Source organism: Lepisma saccharinum, chromosome 8 (assembly GCF_977018435.1).
Source record: "Lepisma saccharinum chromosome 8, izLepSacc3.1, whole genome shotgun sequence".
Classification (NCBI taxonomy): domain Eukaryota; kingdom Metazoa; phylum Arthropoda; class Insecta; order Zygentoma; family Lepismatidae; genus Lepisma; species Lepisma saccharinum.
The window spans coordinates 60929139-60951462 of record NC_139236.1 but is presented as its reverse complement, the minus strand read 5'-3'; the positions used below and the strand labels follow the sequence as shown (position 1 = coordinate 60951462).

The window sequence follows — 22324 nt, the reverse complement described above, 5'->3', positions numbered from 1 at the left end:
TCTACTAATCTTGCATACTAAAAAATAAAATGTGCATTATAAATGTTAAGTTTGTTACCTAATGTGTGTGTGTGTGTGTTTGCAAAGTAACTGAGTTTGCTCAAAACGTAAGTCGAGTATAGTTAATCATTTTACACAATAACTCGGTTACAACTTTAAAAGAGAATGAACAGGCTTTAAGGTAAACTGCAATTAATTTAAATAAAGATTCGACTAAGAGTGGGACAAATACAAGGTGGCTCGTATTGATGGGATATATTTTATTTTGTAATTTCGGAGAGTAGCAATATTCTAACATTTTTCAAATGCAGTGTATTTGGAAGTCAGCTTGCGAGTTAATTCATTTTTAATTTAATCGTTCCATTGAATTATGGTGCTGTGGACCCCTGTTAAAATTACTTACGCTATAGAAGCGTTCGTCATTTGTGGTAGCTCCATTACAGCACAGAGGCAGAGCGTTGCAACGACTGTTAATGATCTTCATTCTCGAAATGAGGCGCCTCTGTTTTATATAACAAATGTAGCTGCAACAAGATGGTGCCACTTGTCACACAGGATTAGTGCCAATGAGAACCCTTCGATAACATTTCCCTGGGTGTCTCAGTTCCAGTTTCGGCTATATCAATTGGCCATCCACATCACCGGATCTAGCCAAGACTCTCTTCTGCGGGAGATTACATTCAATTGATGAACAGTGCTGTGAACTCAAATGAACTTGTTCCATTCCTAGAAATGTCCATTTGAAATGTGTTCATCAATATGGTTCACCCTATACATGGTTCACTAGCAACAAACTTGAGAAACACGACTGTTTGGTCAGATATAAAACTTCATAAAAATTCTCTGCTGCCACACGCTAAACAAGTTAACAAACTGAGTAACGAGTTTTCGGAATTGAATTTTGAATGTGCTGCTGTTACATTAGATAATTTGAACCTTGTCATACTTTGTCTATCTGAGCCAACTAGGCTCTTTAGAGATATTTCTTACACGTCTTGAAAATGTACTCAATAACATACCAAATATTCATAAAAAGTTATTAACTTGTGGAGATTTCAATGTTGATTTTTTAAAGGACTGCACTGAGCGAAACAGTGTGTTGACACTAACTTTATCATATAATATTAACTATATAATTACAAAACCTACCAGAATAACAGCTCACTCCGAAACTGCAATTGACAATGTCCTCACAAATCTCGATCACTGTGATATCTCATATGATATTATAAATGGTCTCTCTGATCACACATGCCAAATCATGCACGTACAAATTAAACATGTTACCAAACAACCTATTATGCATGAAAATAGAATATATAGTGAAAGAAATATGCACAAATTTAAATCTTTGATAGAAAAATAATCTTGGAGCCAAATATATGTAAGTGAAATAGACAGTGATGAAAAGTTCACAATTTTCACAAATACATTCTATAATATTTTTGACACAGCTTTCCCTAAATGAAAAATGCAAACTAAAAATGGAAGGAGAAAGCAATGGATAACACGAGAGGTAAAACAATATAGTAAAATAAAAAGATCCCTAATAAGTCAGTCGACGCACTCGCATAAATAAATCAGTAAACAAATTTTACATAAATTACTATAAGAAACTAAGAGATAAAAAAAATGTTGAGAAACAAAAGATGCCAAACAAAAATATTATGCGAACAAAATTGCGTCTTCAAATAACAAAAGCAAAGATATGTTGGACGTTGTAAATGAAAATTCAGCGATGAAAGAAAAACACACAACAATATAAAATTATGTATAAATGATATTGAAATAGACGATCCATTTGCAGTGTGTGAAACATTTAACTACTACTTCACCGAATTAGGAGATAACTTAGTAACAAGTATAACTAACGTAAAAAAACTCATTGCAACTTTTGTATAAATCTAAACCGTGCATTCTACAAAGCTTGTTTCTAACGCCAATCACAACATACGAAATATCGAAAGACAGAGGGAATTTAAAAGACTCAAAGGCTATAGGAGACGAATTTCAAGTCAGAGTAATAAAAGAAATCAAGGAGTTGTTAGCACCTATTTTATAATATCTCTTTAATGACTGTATAGCACATGGTATCTTTCCTACTAAGTTAAAAATAGCAAAAGTCAACCCAATATTTAAAAATGGAAGTAAAAACCTGGTTCAAAATTAGACCAATTACATTATTACCTGTGCTAAGCAAGATTCTAGAAAAGTTAATAAAACGTCGCCTTCTACAGTTCCTTAATAAACACATTATCAAATGAACAACATGGATTTATTGAAAATAAAAACACAGCAAGTGCAACACATCTATTGATCGAATCCATCTTGCAAGGTATAAGCGATAAAAAAAAATAGTACTTGGAATATTTTACGAATTGACAAAAGCCTTTGATTTGGTAAGCCTACTTACTTACTTACTCCTTGGCTGCTAGAGCCCCTAAAGGGCCTTGGCCTCTCTCACAATGATAGCCCATTCTCTTCTGTCTTCTGCTCGACGTCTCCACCGTCTTACTCCCATCCTCCTAAGGTCCTCCTCAACGTCCTCCAACCATCTTTTCCTTGGCCTTTCTCTTAATCTTCTCCCTCCTGGTGTCCCTTTATAGACCTTTTTAACCGCTCTGTCTTCAGGCATTCTTTCCACATGTCCCAGCCACCTCAGTCTCATGCTTCTTATATCGGAAACTATATCTGGTTTTTTGTAGAGTGCTCTAATTTCATCGTTTCTCCTTATTCGCCATTGTCCATTCTCATTTACTGGCCCGTATATTTTCCTCAGTATCCTTCTTTCCCATCTTCGCAAAAGTTCTTCATCTGCTTGCACCAAAGTCCATGTCTGCTCCATATGTCACCACTGGCTTTACGACTAGCTGATATACTTTGAATTTCAAATTTCTACTCAGGCTGCGAGATTTGAAAACTCTTAACAGTGAGAAATAGCTTCGATTACCAGCTGCAATTCTTGCGGTTATTTCCTCCTTAATATTATTATCCATGGTAACTAATGTTCCAAGATATTTAAAACTTTTGCATTTTTCATAGGTGCCTCCATTAAGTTGTATATGTTTGGCTTCCCTGAATTCCATATTTCGAGCTGAGAACATGTATTTAGTCTTGGGTTGGTTTATTTGGAGTCCCATCTCACTAGCTGTGTTCTTCAATCTTTCCAGTCCTTCCTTCACTTCTTGCAATCTTCGTGCTATCATATCAATGTCATCGGCATATGCTAGATTTTGGTTCACTCTGTTGAAGAGAGTCCCTCCTGGGTTACACCCTTGACCCACTCTTCTCATTATTTTGTCAAGCTATATTGAACAATATTGTAGATAGCAGATCTCCTTGTCTCAAACCTTGGTTCACTGCAAATTCCCGTGTGAGCTCTCCTTCAATCTTCACCTTGCATTGAGTACCCCTAAGCGTCATTCTGGTTAATCTTATTAGCTTGCTTGGGATCCCTAGCTTCTTCATTACCTCATACAATTTTCCTCGTATGATACTGTCATATGCCTGCTTAAAGTCTATAAATAACTGATGAATATTAATGTTATAACATTTCTCCATTATCTGTAAACCACAAAATATTAATTTCTAAAATGGAACACTATGGATAAGGGGTAACGCGCTTGAAATGTGTTGAAATTAGCCACGAAAGAGAAGGAAACGTAAGAAAACAAATTACGTGCTATTTCACACTAAGCAAAACAATAAAATTAAAGATGTAAAAATTAGCCATCTTTCAGTAATATTAGTTAGCGAAACAATTTTTTTAGAAGTAACTATAAATGAAAACCTAAATTGGTCAAACCATGTAAAATATACTCATTGCACTGAGGATATTAAAACAAACACTTAATACAAATTCACTAATTCAGGTATATTATGCAATGTTTCATTCACTAATAAATTATGCAATAGAATTCTGGGGGAACTCACCGGCAAGCTTAGAAGCATTTAGAAAACAAAAGCAAGCCATTAGGATTATAGCAGGTATAAAGCCTAGGGAATCGTACAAAACATTGTTTAAGAAATTTAAAATATTAACCCTCCCTTCTCTGTACATATATGAAATGTCATTATATGCGAGAAAAAATATTACGCTTCGAAGTTCAATAGAACAAAGAACATATATATAACACCCGAAACGAACAGCTCCTAAAGCCATACTTCACCAGGCTAACATTAGTTCAAGAAGGACCCGAACAGATGGCAATGAAAATATTCAACCATTTACCAAATGATGTAAAAGCAGAAAGTATGACAAGTTTCAAAAACAAATTTTAAAAAAAAAACTATAGTTAATAAGGAATATTATAGCGTTAGTGGATATCTAGATTGTAAATTATAGGAATCTTGTAATTATATTTTTTATATGAACTGTACTGAACCCTCCAAATACCAATGTACAGTGTCTCAAAAGTTTTAGGACAACGACATTTTAAACTAGGCAACCCAATTTACACAAGGCGTTGGTGGGTTGCGTGCAGGGGGTGCTCGTTCGGCGGCGCAGATCGTATGCGCAGTTGTCCGTGGATGCATGACGTCATCGTCGAGAAGCTCGGCACGGAAAAGGCTGGTTCCTTATGCAAATATTGAGATATTTGACAACGAATATCTTCTAAAATATAGTAGCAGGGGAAAAGTTACAATTTTTACTGTTAAGATTCATCCTTTCAAATCAATTTATCACAAAGTTGATTTAAATGTGTAAAATGGTTTTCAAGAAATCGTGTTACCAAGGAACCCCTGTTTTGTTATCTCCAGGCTTCCAATATAAGGGAGTTTTAACTTAAGCGCCTTGGATTTCTTTTTGAGTTTTTTTTGTTAAAAGATTATTTTGTTCTTGTCAACTGAAATCATGCCTAAATGCTATGGAAAGCTGTAAAAACTATTATCAGAAAACTAACGGAAGAAATCTAAAATATCACAGCTTGATATAAAAATGCGGGATTGCCCTTTTTTGTGAAAAAGGCATTGTGCGAGATCTAAAAGCAGAACTTTTTAATATTGTATGTAAATGTAAGGGTGTAATAAACGTGACGTGCATCCCAGGCACGTATCCAAGGGGGGGCTTAGGGGGCTCAAGCCCCCCGAAAGTTTTCAGTTTACACTAGATAAAATGAGATTTTTTGTTTCTTGTGGTGTCAAATAAAATAATGGGACGTTAATTTAAGTAGAGAAATAATTATCAAGGCAAGACGGAGAATATTCTATAATCCTGTTATTGGTAACAGCTCGTATCCAAGGTGGGAATCAGGGGGCTCAAGTCCCCCTTCAGAAAATGTTCAGTTTACGCTAGATAAAATTAGGTTTTTGGCTTCTTGGATAATATGGTGATAATTTGAGAGAAATAATTATCGAGACAAGACGGAGAATGTTCTATAACCCTATTATTGTTAATGGCACGTATCCAAGGTGGGGATCAGGGGTTCGAGACCTCCCCCTCCTTTAGGAAATTGTTTTGTGTACACTAGATAGGAAAGGAATTCCTGGATACATGCCTGCTGCTTCCCGTAAAATATCACTGCACTCTCCATTTTTCTCTTCTGTAGTATTCTGCTCGTTCCGCCACCTGAACGCAGCAGCTAGGGCTCAAAGGGCAGTGGCCCGACCCTGTGGCCGAGTGGTTAGCACATCGCGCTGCGACGCCAAGGGTCCCGGGTTCGAATCCCGGTCGGGCTTGGTTGTTTGTGAATGTCCATTCATCAATTTCATCATTTCATCACTCATCCCCATCTTCGCAAATTAGCCAAGAGGCACAAAACGCGAAGTAAAATAAACTAAATATCAAATCAAAGGGCAGTGCAATTACACCGGAAGAAGGCTCGGAAATGGCAGGCTTCAGAAGTTAACTCATCCAAATTAAATTAAACAGGTGTGTGTTCTCTCTAAATTTAAATCATAGTTCACAAATAATTTGATTAAAAGTTTTAAAAGTATCTGTTTTATTTAATAGCGTATTAATTGGTGCATTCTTCTCCAGCATAGCTATAGGCAGTGACCACACTACAGGGGGAGCAGGAACGCCCCTATTCTCGTTCGACAATTTCTCTCTCTCTCTCTCATCTGCCCCCAGTAAAACGACAAAAATAAATAAATGAATGAATGCTCTTTTAGCTAAAATATGCATTTTTGTGTCGTATGTAACGGAATAATAAACATGATTGCCCCGGGAAAATATGATTTACCCCTCCATCTTTACCATTGCGCCGTCACTAGCTACAACATATTTTGATTTCTATTATTCCCACATATTTATTTTAATTTTAGTATTGTGAATCATATTCCACTGTGTTACCTCACGCAGCCAGCCCCCCCCCCCCCCCCCTCGCCACACACACACGTACGATTTCAGTTGTAAGTTTTAGACTAAGCTTGTCAAATGTCCACTTATATCTTTGTATTCTTGAGCCATTTAAAAAAAAAATCATTTCGCCCCATCTTCTGGACGATGTTTTCCCACTTGAAGCCCTTTGCAGATCTAGATCCGGGGCTATAGGCTTCCCAAGCCACCCTCGCCTCCAAATACTCTCTTGGCCTCATGAGAGAAAAATATATGTATTTATACGAAATATTAATTTGACTTGGAAGTTTCTTTTTTCGAACAGGAATAAGTTTTAAATTTTAATAGCTTATAAATTTACACTAGCAATTTTTAGTAAAGGTTTTGCGTAACCCTAAAAGTACATTTAGAGACTGCAAGGTCAACTCCCGATATTTCAGATATATTAATAATTTTCATCACAACGTCTAGTAATAATTATTTGTTACTTCAATAACCTCCTCGCAAATGTTTCTCGCATATTAAAACATAGATGCCATATGATTGCCATTTTCTATTTATTTCCTGTAATACTGACCTCTGTGGCGAAGTGGTTAGGACAACGCTTTACGATGCCAAGGGCCCCCAGGTTCGAATCCCCGCCCGGGCATGGGTCTACTTTCCTTTCACCAATTTCATCATATGATCACGCATCCTCATCTTTGCGATTAGCCATATGTAACAGATAAGCGAAGTGAAATAAACTAAGTCTATTAATCAATTATTTTTTAAAACTCTTTAATTCTTCTTTAGCATGCCACGTTTTTGTTAAAATTATATTACGATTTGTAAAATGACGAAATTCTAAAGGAGAACACGCAACTTTCTTTGTAGCGCATCGATCAGAAAGTTTCAGGAATATGGATTTTCGAAATACATTTTTTCACATGTACTTTGCCCCCTTTTAAAAGTAGCGCGTTTTCAATTATGTAACTAATCATTAAAAGGATGCCTCAATACCATCTTGGAGGATGACAATTAATATTTTCCCCCTCCTAAAAGTAATAATATACTTTCGCTCTCTGAATCTCCCATATAAATGCTAGGAGCCGTCTGCTTCAGCCGAGCTCACTCCCTCTCTGGTGACGTCACGCGTTCGTGCAAGATCGGCAATCTTCGGATGGCTTTACCTAATCTCTATCTACCTTGGGTTGCGTGTACAGTTAGGCTCAATTTCAGGGTTGCCACATGCACAATAGATATTTATAAAATACGCGAGAGAAAAAAAACAAGTATTATTGTGTAAAATTATTAAAAATATCACTATTATATCGCAGTTGACAAAATTCTTTCTCAATGAAAAAAAATAGGTTTTCTAGTATTTCATTGCTGATGAGTCTACAGAAAGGAAAAGAGGTGATAGAAAACGAAATGTGACAAAGGAGAGGAGAAAGAGGAAGCGAAAGGAGAAGAGGAAAAGTAGAGGAGAGAAGAAAGAGAGGATAGACGAGGAGAGGAGATGTCGTGAGGAGAATGGAAGAAGATTCTAGGAGAGTTGAGGAAAATGGAACAAAGAAGAGAAAAGAGAAGGAAAACGAGATGAGAGAAGAGGAGACGAGAAGAGGGGAGTGGAGAGTAGAGTAAAGGAGAGAAAAAGAGAAGAACGAAAAGAAGAGGAGAAGAGTGCAGTGGAATCGGAAATCTAAGAAAGGAAAGGAGATACGAGGAGTTGAGATGAGTGGGATAGAGATAACATGCGAGTAAAGTAGGGAAGGCGATATGAGATAAAAGCTGAGCAGAAGGAGGGGAAAGAAGAAGGAGTAGGAGAAGAGAAGAACAGAAGGGACTGAAGAGAAGAGGTAGTTTCAGAAAATATCGTTTGAGCGTCAAGAATTGTCAAATTATCGACATGAAACATTCAATAACATTTCGAAATGTATTGGAGAATGTATTAGATCGGTGCGAAATGCCTTTTGGCTTAGTTCAGAGCAAGATAAAATCTTCCATGTAAAATCTTTGATTTTACCTGCGTTTATACCACTAAAAAAATGAATGTAATTTTAATATTTATAAGAATTATCCAATTTTTGTCCACTTCTCGGTTCGTTGAAATGGAGATTTTGCAATTTAATATTTCCCCTCCCCCCATCGTTAATTCCAAACTGAATCATTCCGTTTCACATGGCGTGGACAATGAACACAATGGGATAGGTCTAAAACTTACGAAAATTTTCTGCCACCGGAAGGGTTTGAACCTACGACCATCAGATTGACAGTCCTGAACTGTAAACACAACACTACCCTACAAGCTTTCGCTCCTGAAAGTAAGTAGAAGGAGCTGACCAATGTGAAATGTAGATGCAACTCTCCTCCTACATGTAATGTGCAAACAATACTTGTTTGTAACAAAGAAAACGAAGGTAGTACCACTCGGCGAAAACATTGAATGGAGAATTGCACATGATGAAAACTTTTCATTCGATATTTGCGGAGGTTTCCTTGCATTGAACTCGAGTGGGAAAAGGGGTTAAATTAGTATGTCCTGAATTGCCACAAATATAAATAGTTATTTCATTAATATTTGTCAATGTCTTTGAATCAGTACACAATAATCGTTAGAGTATCATAATTCACGATCTTATACATGAAAATATCCCTTTGAACGTGTGTCAATTCATTTATTTGTTTATTTTTTTTATAAATTCCATATGCAGAACAATGTAGCCACTATACACTGCTACTACAAATAATGTTACCATCCTCTTGTTTATAATAAAAGGAGAATTTAAAAAAAACATCGTAAGGAGGATCGAACTTAGGACCGCTAGCAGCCCAATTGAGAACTCTAACCAGTACACCACGCCCTTACCTTCGATTGTAGTAACAATTTTTAATTATTCTGTCCCCCCAATATTGTAAATGTCCTTGGGTATACATGTAGTTGAACTTTTACTTTAATTTTGAATTGCTTTCGTGTAGTATAGCAGATATCTTCGAGAAATAATTTTCGAAGTGATGATGAAAAACGAGAATATTGGTAGTTGTGAAAATGCGAGTCATTTCTTCTAACTTATTATTGTGATTAGACATTATTAATGGAAAATATCTAGAGGCTTGAACATTGCAGGACGGTATTCTTTTCCTGCGATACTGGAACAGACGAAATGCTTGTTTCTCGTGTCCAGAAAAGTCTTATGAAATGTATTTGCTGTTGCGTAAGGTAACACGAAATAATTACACCGTTTGCGAACTACCAAATCTGCGCAACGTTAGACGTAAACAAGCGGAAAATTTTATTCATAAAATCACTTCACATTTGACAGTATTAGTCAAGAGAGACTCGAGGGACACTGTGTTAAAGTGCTGGAGTAAATCCTTATTTTTCTTCCTCGAAGAACAACAATTTTAAAAGTAGAGCAACAGTCTTTGATTTGATTTGATTTAGTTTATTTTACTTCGCGTTTTGTGCCTCTTGGCTAATTTGCGAAGATGGGGATGAGTGATGAAATGATGAAATAGATGAATGGACATTCACAAACAACCAAGCCCGACCGGGATTCGAACCCGGGACCCTTAGCGTCGCAGCGCGATGTGCTAACCACTCGGCCACAGGGTCGGGCTAGAGCAACAGTCGTTCCGCTCTTTCTTATTTAAATTCTTCCACATTCCTTTAATTGGGTTAAAAATAAATAAAAATATTGCTTGCATTTCTGACATTGACGTAGACCAGGCCCGTACGCAGGATTTCTTTGAAGGAGGGGCCAGACCCAAATTTATATATATATTATTATATATTATATTATATATATGAGAGAGAGACACACACAGATATTATAAAATAGTTCAAATAGTGCGAGCGCCATTGAAAAGTCATGATAATTCTATGTTTAGAAAATAATATATTTATAAATTAAATGTTGCGTACTAGGAATTATTATTACAATAAAGAACATGTCTAATTGTGAGTTAAGATAATAATAAATAATAAAGAGAGATTCTCGCATCACGATTGCAGTTCGAAAAGTCGGGACAGGGATTGAATGTAACGCACTGTCCTGACTAAATCGGTGAATCGGACGTCCGCCAGCCCCCATGCCCCCCCCCCCCCATGGGTACTGGCCTGACGTAGACAGTGGGAGAGAAATTATTGAGGAGAATCTTTCTATTAAATTTATTATTTACATCCACCTTATGCTCAGATAGGTTTATTGACAATCGTGAACTTTTCGTTTAATAGCTAATATTGGTTTTAAACGACGGGAGAACATTGGTCTAATATCCTTTCTTGCTCTTTTGAGAGAATATATACTTCTGCAATAGCAATCGCGTTCGGAAAAGGTGAAAAAAAACTACTGTTTTCAAAGGCAGACAAGCTTGGTAGCGCAGCTTGCTCGCGTTCAAAGTGACTCACTCACGCTATTCAAGGCCACTTCTTATCGCAAAACACTGTACGTCGATGCACAGTGTCTGCACCCAGCAAGTTACAAATGACAAGAGTCGAATTTTAAAGAGAATCTGAAGAATGATAGATTTCATCAGAGGCGGCTAGGTGGGCACTAGCTCAACATGCAATAGTTTAAGTGATAATCTCTGACAAACAAGAAACCTTATCGAATGAGTATTGGGATAGGTATTGCAATAGTAATACGTGTATCCGCTCCTTTTTAACAATGTAAGCTCGAAGACAATCTGTATTATATTTGTTTATATTGGCAACTTGGTCAACCGGAGGTTATTATTATTATTATTATTTCGTAGATGTTCATGTAACCGTTATAAAATTACAAATAAAATATATTCACAAGCTTAGATATACTAACAACGAAAAAATAAATTCAGAGTTAAATTTCAAATGCATGTGTATAGAGTAATTCTAGAAGTACAGAGCTATATCAAAGTATTGAACTTCGTTTTACAGGATAACGTTTACAATATTCACGCGACAGAATAATTAAAACCTGTTGCTCCATGGGAAACAAAGGCCGTAGTGTATTGGTTAGAGTTCTAGAAAGCATTGATTGCGGTCCAAGGTTCGATCCTCCATACTAGGTGTTCTTTTTTTCCTATTTTTTAAATCCCCTTCTATTAAGCAAGAGGATGGTAACATTATTTGTAATAGCAGTGTATAGTGATGATGTTCTGCATATGGAATTTATAAAAAAAATAAACAAATAAATGAATTGACACACGTTCAAAGGGATATTTTCATGTATAAGATCGTGAATTATGATACTCTAACGATTATTGTGTACTGATTCAAAGACATTGACAAATATTAATGAAATAACTATTTATATTTGTGGCAATTCAGGACATACTAATTTAACCCCTTTTCCCACTCGAGTTCAATGCAAGGAAACCTCCGCAAATATCGAATGAAAAGTTTTCATCATGTGCAATTCTCCATTCAATGTTTTCGCCGAGTGGTACTACCTTCGTTTTCTTTGTTACAAACAAGTATTGTTTGCACATTACATGTAGGAGGAGAGTTGCATCTACATTTCACATTGGTCAGCTCCTTCTACTTACTTTCAGGAGCGAAAGCTTGTAGGGTAGTGTTGTGTTTACAGTTCAGGACTGTCAATCTGATGGTCGTAGGTTCAAACCCTTCCGGTGGCAGAAAATTTTCGTAAGTTTTAGACCTATCCCATTGTGTTCATTGTCCACGCCATGTGAAACGGAATGATTCAGTTTGGAATTAACGATGGGGGGAGGGGAAATATTAAATTGCAAAATCTCCATTTCAACGAACCGAGAAGTGGACAAAAATTGGATAATTCTTATAAATATTAAAATTACATTCATTTTTTTAGTGGTATAAACGCAGGTAAAATCAAAGATCTTACATGGAAGATTTTATCTTGCTCTGAACTAAGCCAAAAGGCATTTCGCACCGATCTAATACATTCTCCAATACATTTCGAAATGTTATTGAATGTTTCATGTCGATAATTTGACAATTCTTGACGCTCAAACGATATTTTCTGAAACTACCTCTTCTCTTCAGTCCCTTCTGTTCTTCTCTTCTCCTACTCCTTCTTCTTTCCCCTCCTTCTGCTCAGCTTTTATCTCATATCGCCTTCCCTACTTTACTCGCATGTTATCTCTATTCCACTCATCTCAACTCCTCGTATCTCCTTTCCTTTCTTAGATTTCCGATTCCACTGCACTCTTCTCCTCTTCTTTTCGTTCTTCTCTTTTTCTCTCCTTTACTCTACTCTCCACTCCCCTCTTCTCGTCTCCTCTTCTCTCATCTCGTTTTCCTTCTCTTTTCTCTTCTTTGTTCCATTTTCCTCAACTCTCCTAGAATCTTCTTCCATTCTCCTCACGACATCTCCTCTCCTCGTCTATCCTCTCTTTCTTCTCTCCTCTACTTTTCCTCTTCTCCTTTCGCTTCCTCTTTCTCCTCTCCTTTGTCACATTTCGTTTTCTATCACCTCTTTTCCTTTCTGTAGACTCATCAGCAATGAAATACTAGAAAACCTATTTTTTTTCATTGAGAAAGAATTTTGTCAACTGCGATATAATAGTGATATTTTTAATAATTTTACACAATAATACTTGTTTTTTTTCTCTCGCGTATTTTATAAATATCTATTGTGCATGTGGCAACCCTGAAATTGAGCCTAACTGTACACGCAACCCACCAACGCCTTGTGTAAATTGGGTTGCCTAGTTTAAAATGTCGTTGTCCTAAAACTTTTGAGAGACATTGTACATGGACGTCCTCAGGATTTTTTCCAGGGAGGGTCAAGGAAGGTATTTTTTTTCCAGGGGGGGCAAACAAAACTCATTTTCCCAAATAATAGTGTTGTTCCCTGAAAAAAGAATTGCTTAAATTTGAATTTATCATATTCATGCAAAAATTAACGCATATTATTGTGGCTAAAATGAAATTATATGTCAAAAATGTATCATTATTGGTTGACTTTCATTTTCCAGGGGGACCACGGTCCCCCATTGCACCCCTTCTGGACGCCCATGCCAATGGTTTATATGGAGTAATAAATTCAAATTCATAATCCACTCCAGTGTGAAAACATCTGAAGAGCAGTGCCTAAATGACACCATATGGTTATGCGACAAGACGCAGCAACAATTCACAAATATAATGAATGTGCTTTTTGTTCGGCAATTATTGCGTTTCTTCGGTTATGCTATAATTTGATCTTGCCGTTTGCCACGCTGAATGGTTTGTTCTGGATTAGCGATCTGATAACTGCATTATTGACATATCGGTATAACAATTGTCGTAAGTACATAATTCTCACACATTATTGCGACCCAGGTTGCAAATAAGGCGTATTGTAAATAACAGGCTATTTGTGGAACAAGAACAACATCCATTCTCGTATATGATTTTCGAATGAGTCATGACGTCACTTGGAGACCCTTGACTTTCTACAGTATAATAATAGTAATACAATTTGAGCATCTTTATGCAATTAGCATCGCACAAATACCTTAACTTACGTTGCATTATCTTCGGGTCAAGAACTTATATTTGCAGGGGGATCCGTGGCGGAGCGGGGTCGGACCTCCAAAAGAGTTCTTAAAATGCAATTATAATGGATATTTCAGCACTAAGATAAGCAAAATGTTTTTAGGTTGTTTTTGGTGCATAAAAGCTCTTTTCTGCGGAAGTTACACGAAGATAGGGCATATATCGGTATGAATAGATTCTGTATTGAGTGTGTGCGAATAGTAATCCGGAACTTAATTTTTACACTATAATCTTAAATTTTTATTTTGAAATTCTCCGTCTTGTAGCTTTTCTATACAAATGTTAGTGGTCTTGCTTAAAAATAAAATAGGTAATGAATGTATGCTGTTAGCTGTTATATATTTGCTTTTGTTACACCACCTTCTTTATATAATAATAATTATACCCATAATTACATATTCACTTAGAAATCCAGCGTAGAGTGATTTTATCGCTATTACTAAACAATATTATACTCTTTGCGCATTTTCAAAGCGATGAGTTACAAGAAACGTATTCCTTTTGTAATTGGTTGTACCAGTTACAAAGTGGAGATGTTGAACACGCTTGTTCCAACTGAATAAAGGCTAACATTGTACGATAGGATATTTTTCGAAATACTGCAGAAGTTCATTCCAATGTTGGACTGTAGTGTTTCATATGCTATCCAATATTTGTAAATCGATGTGTATGAAATTTGCATGCGTATGCACTGGTATATTGAAACTTTTACTTTGTGAAGGGGTGCGATTTTTTTTTGGTTTTTTAATTTTTTTAAAATTTTTTTTAGATTCGACTTTCCTTTACATGGAATAAATTTGAGTTCCATTTCCGCACGAGAGAGATGACCTTTATATAATTACGTTTAAAATTACACAATTTCCACAGAAATGACTTTCGGTGGTCTGGGCCCACCCCAGGTACGCCCGTTTTGAACGCATCAATACATTTGTAAAACAGAGATGGAATGTAATTTCTCTTTCCCCGACTGACCTTTTATCAAGGATGTTGTCTCCCTTAATCAGGGGGTGTGCTCACGCCTGTGATTATACCTATTCTTAGTTCATTTTTCTCTAGGCACCCTTAAAGTTGGTTTGTTCTTGTGTTCATAATAACTACTCGAAACATTGTAGTGTTCATAAATAATCAAAAGATGCCGGTATGGCGTACCGCCAGAAAGAAATAGCATTCCTTATTCTTAATAAAAATTTATTATTAGTTGTGTGACATTTGATGACTGGGGTAAGACGCTTCCTGAAATATATTTCTATATACTTTTCAATCTGAAAAGAAGTGTGTTCGTTTTGTGCATATTTGAAAGGATCTGAAACATCCAATCTTTGGGCTGAACTGTCGGTCAAGCAAGACAGATCCCCAAGTCAGGCCCGTAGGTAGAGGGGGGCAGGGGGCAACTGCCCCCCCCTGAGAGCCTCCTTTGCCCCCCTGTGAAAAATACAGAACACATTCCTACCTGAAATTCTCACTAATGTTTAAAATTATATCATGTGTTACTCTAGCAACATAACAAAGACACTAATTGATTTTGTGATTTATTAGAGTGTATCTATGGGATTCCGTATAATGTCGTATCAAGATGGGGGGGGGGGGAGGATTCCCTTCCAGATTCAGACTTCGGAAAATGATTTCACAATTTTCAGTATCTAGAACAGTTGTGACATTTTGAGTAGTCTTGTATTAATGGTGCCGAATGTGTTCAGATGTTTTTTCTTGGATGTGTTGATATTAACTTCGAACTGCTTAAATTTTTGTTTCCCAAGTCTACCTTTTGGTAATAGTGATTCATGTGGTAGAGGGAGGGAGTGGATATTTGAATCTTGTTACTTAGCGTTGCTTTTCTGCCACTTCTAGCTAATCGCAATAATGAATGATGAGGGAGCAGGGGCCATATCCCCCCACCCCCGACCTTGGACGGAAGTTCATTCTAGGGGAAGCAAACATTGAAGTAAAAAAAACAAGACTAGGAGAATCTAAGAATAGCAGGAAAATTGGATACTCATGATGGAATTAGTTTTTACGAGTTCCTTGCATTTTTCTTCAAGACGGCCAATGGTACTTGCAAGGGGCACATAGGGGCAATTGCCCCCCCCCCTTCGATTTCAAATTTTATACAAATAAAAATACATTTCGTAAAATTTTCTTGCTCGCTTCGCTCGCAATTTCTCCTATTCTTATAGTCCAACTTCAGAGCCATAGCTATATGGGACGGCGGCGGGAGTCGGCCCTGGGAGCCAAATGATCTACATGAAAAAAGAATATTAAGGAGAATGCCATAGCGCTCCCGTAAAATTGTTTGGGCCCTATTAAAACAATTTCTTTCTATGAAACTTAATATCAAATATTAATGATGACACTGTAATCCAAGAAGTCATTGATCAATCAAGGGATTCTTATTTGTTTGTCACACAATATTTTGCAAAATGGTTAACGTAACCAGTAGGCAAACATTGTCTGTAGGGATGCAAGTGTCTCCCCTTTGAAGGAAATAGAGTCCGTGGTGGACTAAGGGACCCATGTTTTAATGTTTTAGCAAGGTCAAAAAAAAGTATTACAATTTTTTACACAATTCATCAAAGTGCAGATAATATGTAACCATTATTATTTAATTTATTCGATTTTGCTTGTAAAACACAACAAAATGGTGTTGTTGGATTCTCGTTACATTCCGCTGTGCGTAAAAATCTTGCATACTGGAAACTAGAGGGAATCATTATGAAGCATGATTTATAAAGGGCTCCCTTAATCAGTTCTGCAGAGTGGCCCAAAGCTGTTGTTAGTCATCAATTAACATTATCGACCTGTAAATATCAAGTAGGGTGGAGGCATATAGTGGTTCGAATCCCACTTTAAACTGTAGGTTCAGTCCCAATTAGCCTTAGTGTGCATAAAGTGGACTAAAAACATCAAATCAATCAATTACAATAACAAGTAGGTACAGTCCCTATTAGCCTATTTATGTTAAACTTTATATTCTTTGGCAATCTGGAAAGGTCATTATCGAAATATTGCTATTTGATGTTGCTCGAAGTTTTTTTTTTTGTTTCGTTGCAGTTTCAAGATACTATCCCTTTTCTGTTACTTATAGCTTTTGGGGGAAGGGGGGCAAGTGCCTCTGTGTACCCTACCATATCTGCCAATGCGACACAATATATTAAAAATTTGCCCCCTCTAGGATTGACTTCGCCCCCCTACGGGCCTGCCCCAAGTAGTCTAACAACAGGTGTTAATTCAACGCAGTGAACGTGCACTGGTTAACAAATAGAACTCCTCCACATGGACATGTCAACATTTGCGTGCGTGTAAGAAAATGTTACGCTTATCACAAAAAATGCAGTTTCTTTCTTTAGACGTGCCCTTCTGAAAACTCAAGACCATGGATGAGAACACGTCAGCACTGGAAACTGAATCACCACCCCCGATCACTGAAGAGGAAGATGTGAAACCCCTATCAACAGGGGAAGAAGCGAGCATCGAAGCGAGGAAGCTTCCCCAGTATGTAGCTGCCTTGTCAGGTAGGTCTTATACACACTAAACAGCAACTTTAGTTAGCTTTCAAACCATATTGTCTTGTGATCAACGGATTCGTGCTTTGATCCTTGGCCAAACTGCAGTCTACATCCTATTATCTTACGTTAATAAGTGGACATAAAACAAGCATAGTTTTATTTCATTCATCAGGAATAATTAGAACAATAGAACTATGTTAATGTGTGTGTGTGTAATCCCGTGTGTAACAAAATTGAGTAAACAACTTTAAGAACTTTTTTCGACTGAACTGTGTGGAATACAACAATGATATTTGTTGTGTATCAATCTCTAACACTTTTATGATTGTCTACAAATGTTCAATGTGGCTTCCACTAGTTATGCGACATACATCCCAATACATTCCATCGAAATTCCAGTTCATGCCACACTTATCCAAAGAACTCCTCCACCAAAACAAGGACGTTTCGTATTCTCCCCTTCAGCTGTTGCACCTTCTGCGGCATAGGTGACACACAGACTTTCTTTCACAAAGCCCCAAATACAGAATTCTAGGGGTGTAAGGATCACATATTGGATAACAATTTGAACTCTAGGTCTAGTCCCGATTAGCCTTAAAATCCTTACTCTCACTAAATTCGCCTCACTCACTCTAAATTCGCAATGTTGCAAGCGATATTAGGATGGAATATTTAGATGGAAATCAGGTTTCCATATATTTGTTTGTATTATACTGCTGGACAAAAAAAAAACAGGACATCTTAATATTTGACATCTGAATTGCAATTACTTATGAATTACGCTCTCAGTTAAGTATTGAACAATTGAACATTCATTATTGACCATTTTCCATAGTTTTTCCGTTTATTATTTATCTATTTATTCATTTATTTACTAGTATTTACTTATTTGGAGCACCTAGTATAGGCTCAAAATTAATTTCATGCAATTTTGTTTTAATTTATTGATTTTCAATTCCTGTTGATGTTATTTTGTTTAATGTCTAGAGAGGCACGAATTTTGGTTCATAGTAACAGATATTATTGACATTGTCATTGCTGGTGTTTTTCTTGCAAGTGTAGTGTAAGTTTACTAGCTTGAAAATGAGACGTGAAGAGGTAGTAAAAGCAGTAACTCTTCGTGATGTTGGTCGTAGTGTGCGCTATATTGCTAGGGTGCTAAATATAGCACGAAGTACTATCCATGAAGCTCTCAGACGGTATGAAGCAACTGGTTCCTATGGTAGAAGACCGGGTTCTGGTCGGAAACGATGCACAACAGGACGGGAAGATCGTTTCATGCGTATCATAGTCTTAAGAGACCGTCGTACGACTTAAAATATTGTGGCACGGCGTTTGGGAAATGTTCATAGAGCTGTGGTTTCTTCACGAACAGTTCGTAGAAGACTGAATGAAAGTGGTTTATCATCTCTGAGGCCGGCTACAGGTCCCAGGTTATTAGCACGTCACCGGAAGCGAAGACTGGAATTTGCTACAAAATACTACATTGAAATGTGGAGCAGTGGGAAAAGGTTTTATTTTCTGATGAGTCAAAATTCAACCTACGTTCATCAGACGGGCGTGAACATGTGTATAGAAGACCTAATGAGCGTTATGCACAATGTTGTTTCGTTGAAATAACACCCTTTGGAGGCGGTGGTGTCATGGTCTGGGGAGGTATTTCTTTACAAGGACGTACAGAGTTGGTTCTTGTAGAGAATGGGGCAATGACAGCTTGCAGGTATATTACAGAATGTTTGGCAGATCATGTAGTACCATATGCACCATTCATAGGCCCAGATTTTATTTTTATGCATGACAATACGCGTCCTCACATTGCGAATATTGTCACCGAGTACCTGGACGAAGTTGGGATTACGCGATTAGAATGGCCACCACAAAGTCCGGACCTAAATCCGAAAGAGCACGTCTGAGATCAACTGAAACGACATATCAGAAACCGCGCAATAGTTCCAGAAACAACTGAAGAGCTAAGATGTGCTATTCAAGAAGAATGGGAGCAATTGGACCAAGAAGTGATTGCCAACCTTATTCGAAGTATACCACAGCGGTTACAAGCTGTAATTGATGGCAGGGGAGGTAACACCCACTACTAGACAGCTTATATACCCCACCAGTGCCAGTTTACAATATTAAAAAAATATTGCTAAGATTTTTTTTCAATTTTTTTTGGTAGTTTTCTGTAACTTTCGTTTATGTTCTAATTTAACTTATTAACAATACATTTTAATTTGCTTTCTGTTGAATATATTCAGGTTTTCTTATTTCCAATAATTTGTGCAACATTTAGTTAGCCTTCGAATCAGAATTTGTGTTATCACAAAAAATGCAAGTGTCCGGTTTTTTTTTGTCCAGCAGTGTATTTTATGTTACTCCGCTGTTCTATATTCATGGAAAATTTTCGAAGACAAGGATTAATAGTGAATAGATGAAATTTTATTATTTTTCACATATAATTCGTGCAACAACCAACATCGTGTTCTGACGTAAGCAAGGAATGCCTTAGTTTTGGGATTAGGCTTGTTAAGTTTAGCTCTCTCAGCATAAATACACTTGTCATTTTATTGGCTTGATCAAAAGGTAAGAACTAAGCCTTAACAGCCATTCCACACTGACGTCAATACGATGCTGATTTTTGCTTGTGTTATGAGCGAGATCCTCTTTTACGAGCCAGAAGTGTCTATATGATGTTCACAAAAACTATTTCGTTAGCTCGCGTCCATGCGCTGCGCGAGTGAACAAGAGATGCTATAAATACAAGTTACACATACGATTAGTACAAACCAGGTAGGCTATTTCGAAACTACACGTGCTAAAACTGCACATAAGTTCAATGTTTTTTCCTCGACATTTTGCTCTTTCTCTCATGAGTGTGGGGTTGTCTGCAGCCACATCAGATATTCTCTTCGATACGCCCTTGCCTGTAGCTGATGTAATACCTAAACCTAAATTTCGCCGACGAGGACAATCAGGTCCTTACCAGTTCTCTTTTCCAGTGACCCTCGGAGCCTTTGCGCTTGGGACAGCCTTAGGCTGGTCGTCGACGGCAAACCCAAAGCTCGAGGATGACGACGAACTCAACCCAACCGACGACCAGCTGTCTTGGATCGGATCCATGCTGACTATAGGAGCCGCAATCGTCACCTTCCCTAGCGGTTACTGCATGGAGAAAATCGGCAGGAAGCGCACTATGTTGATATTAGTCATTCCTTTCCTCATTGGTTGGATACTCCTGGCGTTCTATAAGAACATTGCCATGTTGTACGTCGGCAGATTCATCCTTGGTATGTCCGGTGGGGCGTTCAGTATCATTGCTCCTGTTTATATAGGCGAAATTGCACACAGGGATATTCGAGGAACTCTGACTTCATATTTCCAGCTGATGATTACCATGGGGATTCTCTACTCGTACGCCATTGGTCCATATGTGTCCGTGGAAGTCTTCAGCATGCTTTGCGGGATTCTTCCTTTAGTCTTTGCAGTCATATTCTTCTTCATGCCGGAATCTCCGCTCTACCTACTCAAGAAGAACAAGCGGGAGAGCGCAGAGAAGGTCATGAGGTATTTCCGAGGACCCAGCTACGATATCGCACCGGAGATGGAAGAGATGGAGACATCGATCGAAGAGGTCAGGAGTCGGGAGTTGTCCATCGGCATGTTCCTCACTCCAGCCGCCATCAAGGCTGACATAATATCCTTCGGACTCATGTTCTTTCAGCAAATGGAGGGCATCAACGCCGTCATCTTCTACACCGAGGATATCTTCAACGACGCCAAGGTGGATATGGACGCTAACATTTCCACCATCATCGTCGGCGTGGTCCAAGTCCTTGCAACCTTCGTGTCCACCCTGGTTCTGGATCGTGCCGGAAGGAGAGTCATGCTTGTGATATCATACTCCATCATGGGGATATGCGCCGTAATGCTCGGCTACTTCTTCTACATGAAGGACAACAGTGGGGAGGACTCAGTCAAGGACCTTGGGTGGCTTCCCCTGTCCAGCATGGCGCTTTATATAATAGCGTTCTCTCTCGGCAACGGTCCAATACCGTGGGTGATGGTCGGAGAGATATTCCCTGCGGAAATTAAAGGATTCATAGGCTCCATATCCTGCATGTTCAATTGGCTATTGGCATTTGTGGTGACTAGATTCTACGGTCCACTGGCTAAAGCTATAGGAACTGGAGTCACCTTCTGGATCTTCGCGGCTGTTTGCTTCGTAGGAGTCGTGTTTGTCCTTACATTTGTAATTGAAACTAAAGGCAAATCTTTGGAACAAATTCAGCGAGAGTTGTCAGGGAAGAAGCGAAAAGTAAGAGAAGGAGTAGTTGACGCACCAGAGAATCAGACTGAAGCGGTAGACGAAAATGAAAAAGATAACGAGACCTAGACAAATATAAATTTTAATAACTTTCTTATTGAATACTATATATTTAGGGAAAAAAGAATACAATTCTTCGTGTGAGCGTAGGGTGTCATAGTAGCATTTTATCACAACGCTGTTTATTTTAAAAATAAACCTAATGTTTTCGTCGAATTACGGATCAAAATGTGATTAATTTATTGTTAAAAAATTATTGAAATAAAATTTCCGTTACATAATATTAATTTCATTTTAAAATTAACAAATATGTTGTATAAATGATGAGCTGCAGAACTTTTAGATTATATTTCGATCGGACAGAATAATATACTTTAACATTATGAAGCTACTCAACTTTTTTTTTGCGTAATATCAAAAGTTTTTAATTTGGTTAAAAAAAGCAAAATCTGTTTTAAGTCAGTTTTATTCACAAGAGTCAATCTTCATTTAGCTTATGTACTTTTAAAAGTGATTAAAAACCACATACTTGTTTATATAACAGAGGTTGAAAGCTTTTAATTGTGATATACTGTCCATTATCATTGTGCTATCCCAGGGATGAATTGATTAAATGAAAATAGAAAACTTAGAAAAAATTAACTTTATTTTATTATCAAATTAAGTCAATCAGCACTGTTCACATCATTTCTAACTCTTTTTAATTTTGTTCTCTCTAAAATTTTGCACAAGGAAGT

At 37.4% G+C, this 22324-nt stretch overlaps 1 protein-coding gene across 3 annotated transcripts; it reads left to right on the top strand.

Annotated features, from left to right (window-relative positions):
- Positions 1-5816: 5816 nt before the first annotated feature.
- On the top strand, positions 5817-21804 carry LOC145991502 (facilitated trehalose transporter Tret1-like). Of its 3 annotated transcripts, none has more exons than XM_083127522.1 (3): positions 5817-5872; positions 17108-17272; positions 20263-21804. In XM_083127522.1, exons 2-3 carry the CDS (start codon positions 17134-17136, stop codon positions 21654-21656), a joined length of 1533 nt encoding a protein of 510 aa, XP_082983648.1. In that variant the 5' UTR covers positions 5817-5872; positions 17108-17133; the 3' UTR covers positions 21657-21804. The 3 variants fall into 3 exon arrangements, with proteins under 3 accessions (XP_082983648.1, XP_082983646.1, XP_082983647.1); XM_083127520.1 differs by lacking the exon at positions 5817-5872 and adding an exon at positions 13422-13511; XM_083127521.1 differs by lacking the exon at positions 5817-5872 and adding an exon at positions 13459-13511 and having other exon boundaries at positions 17095-17272.
- Positions 21805-22324: the final 520 nt, after the last annotated feature.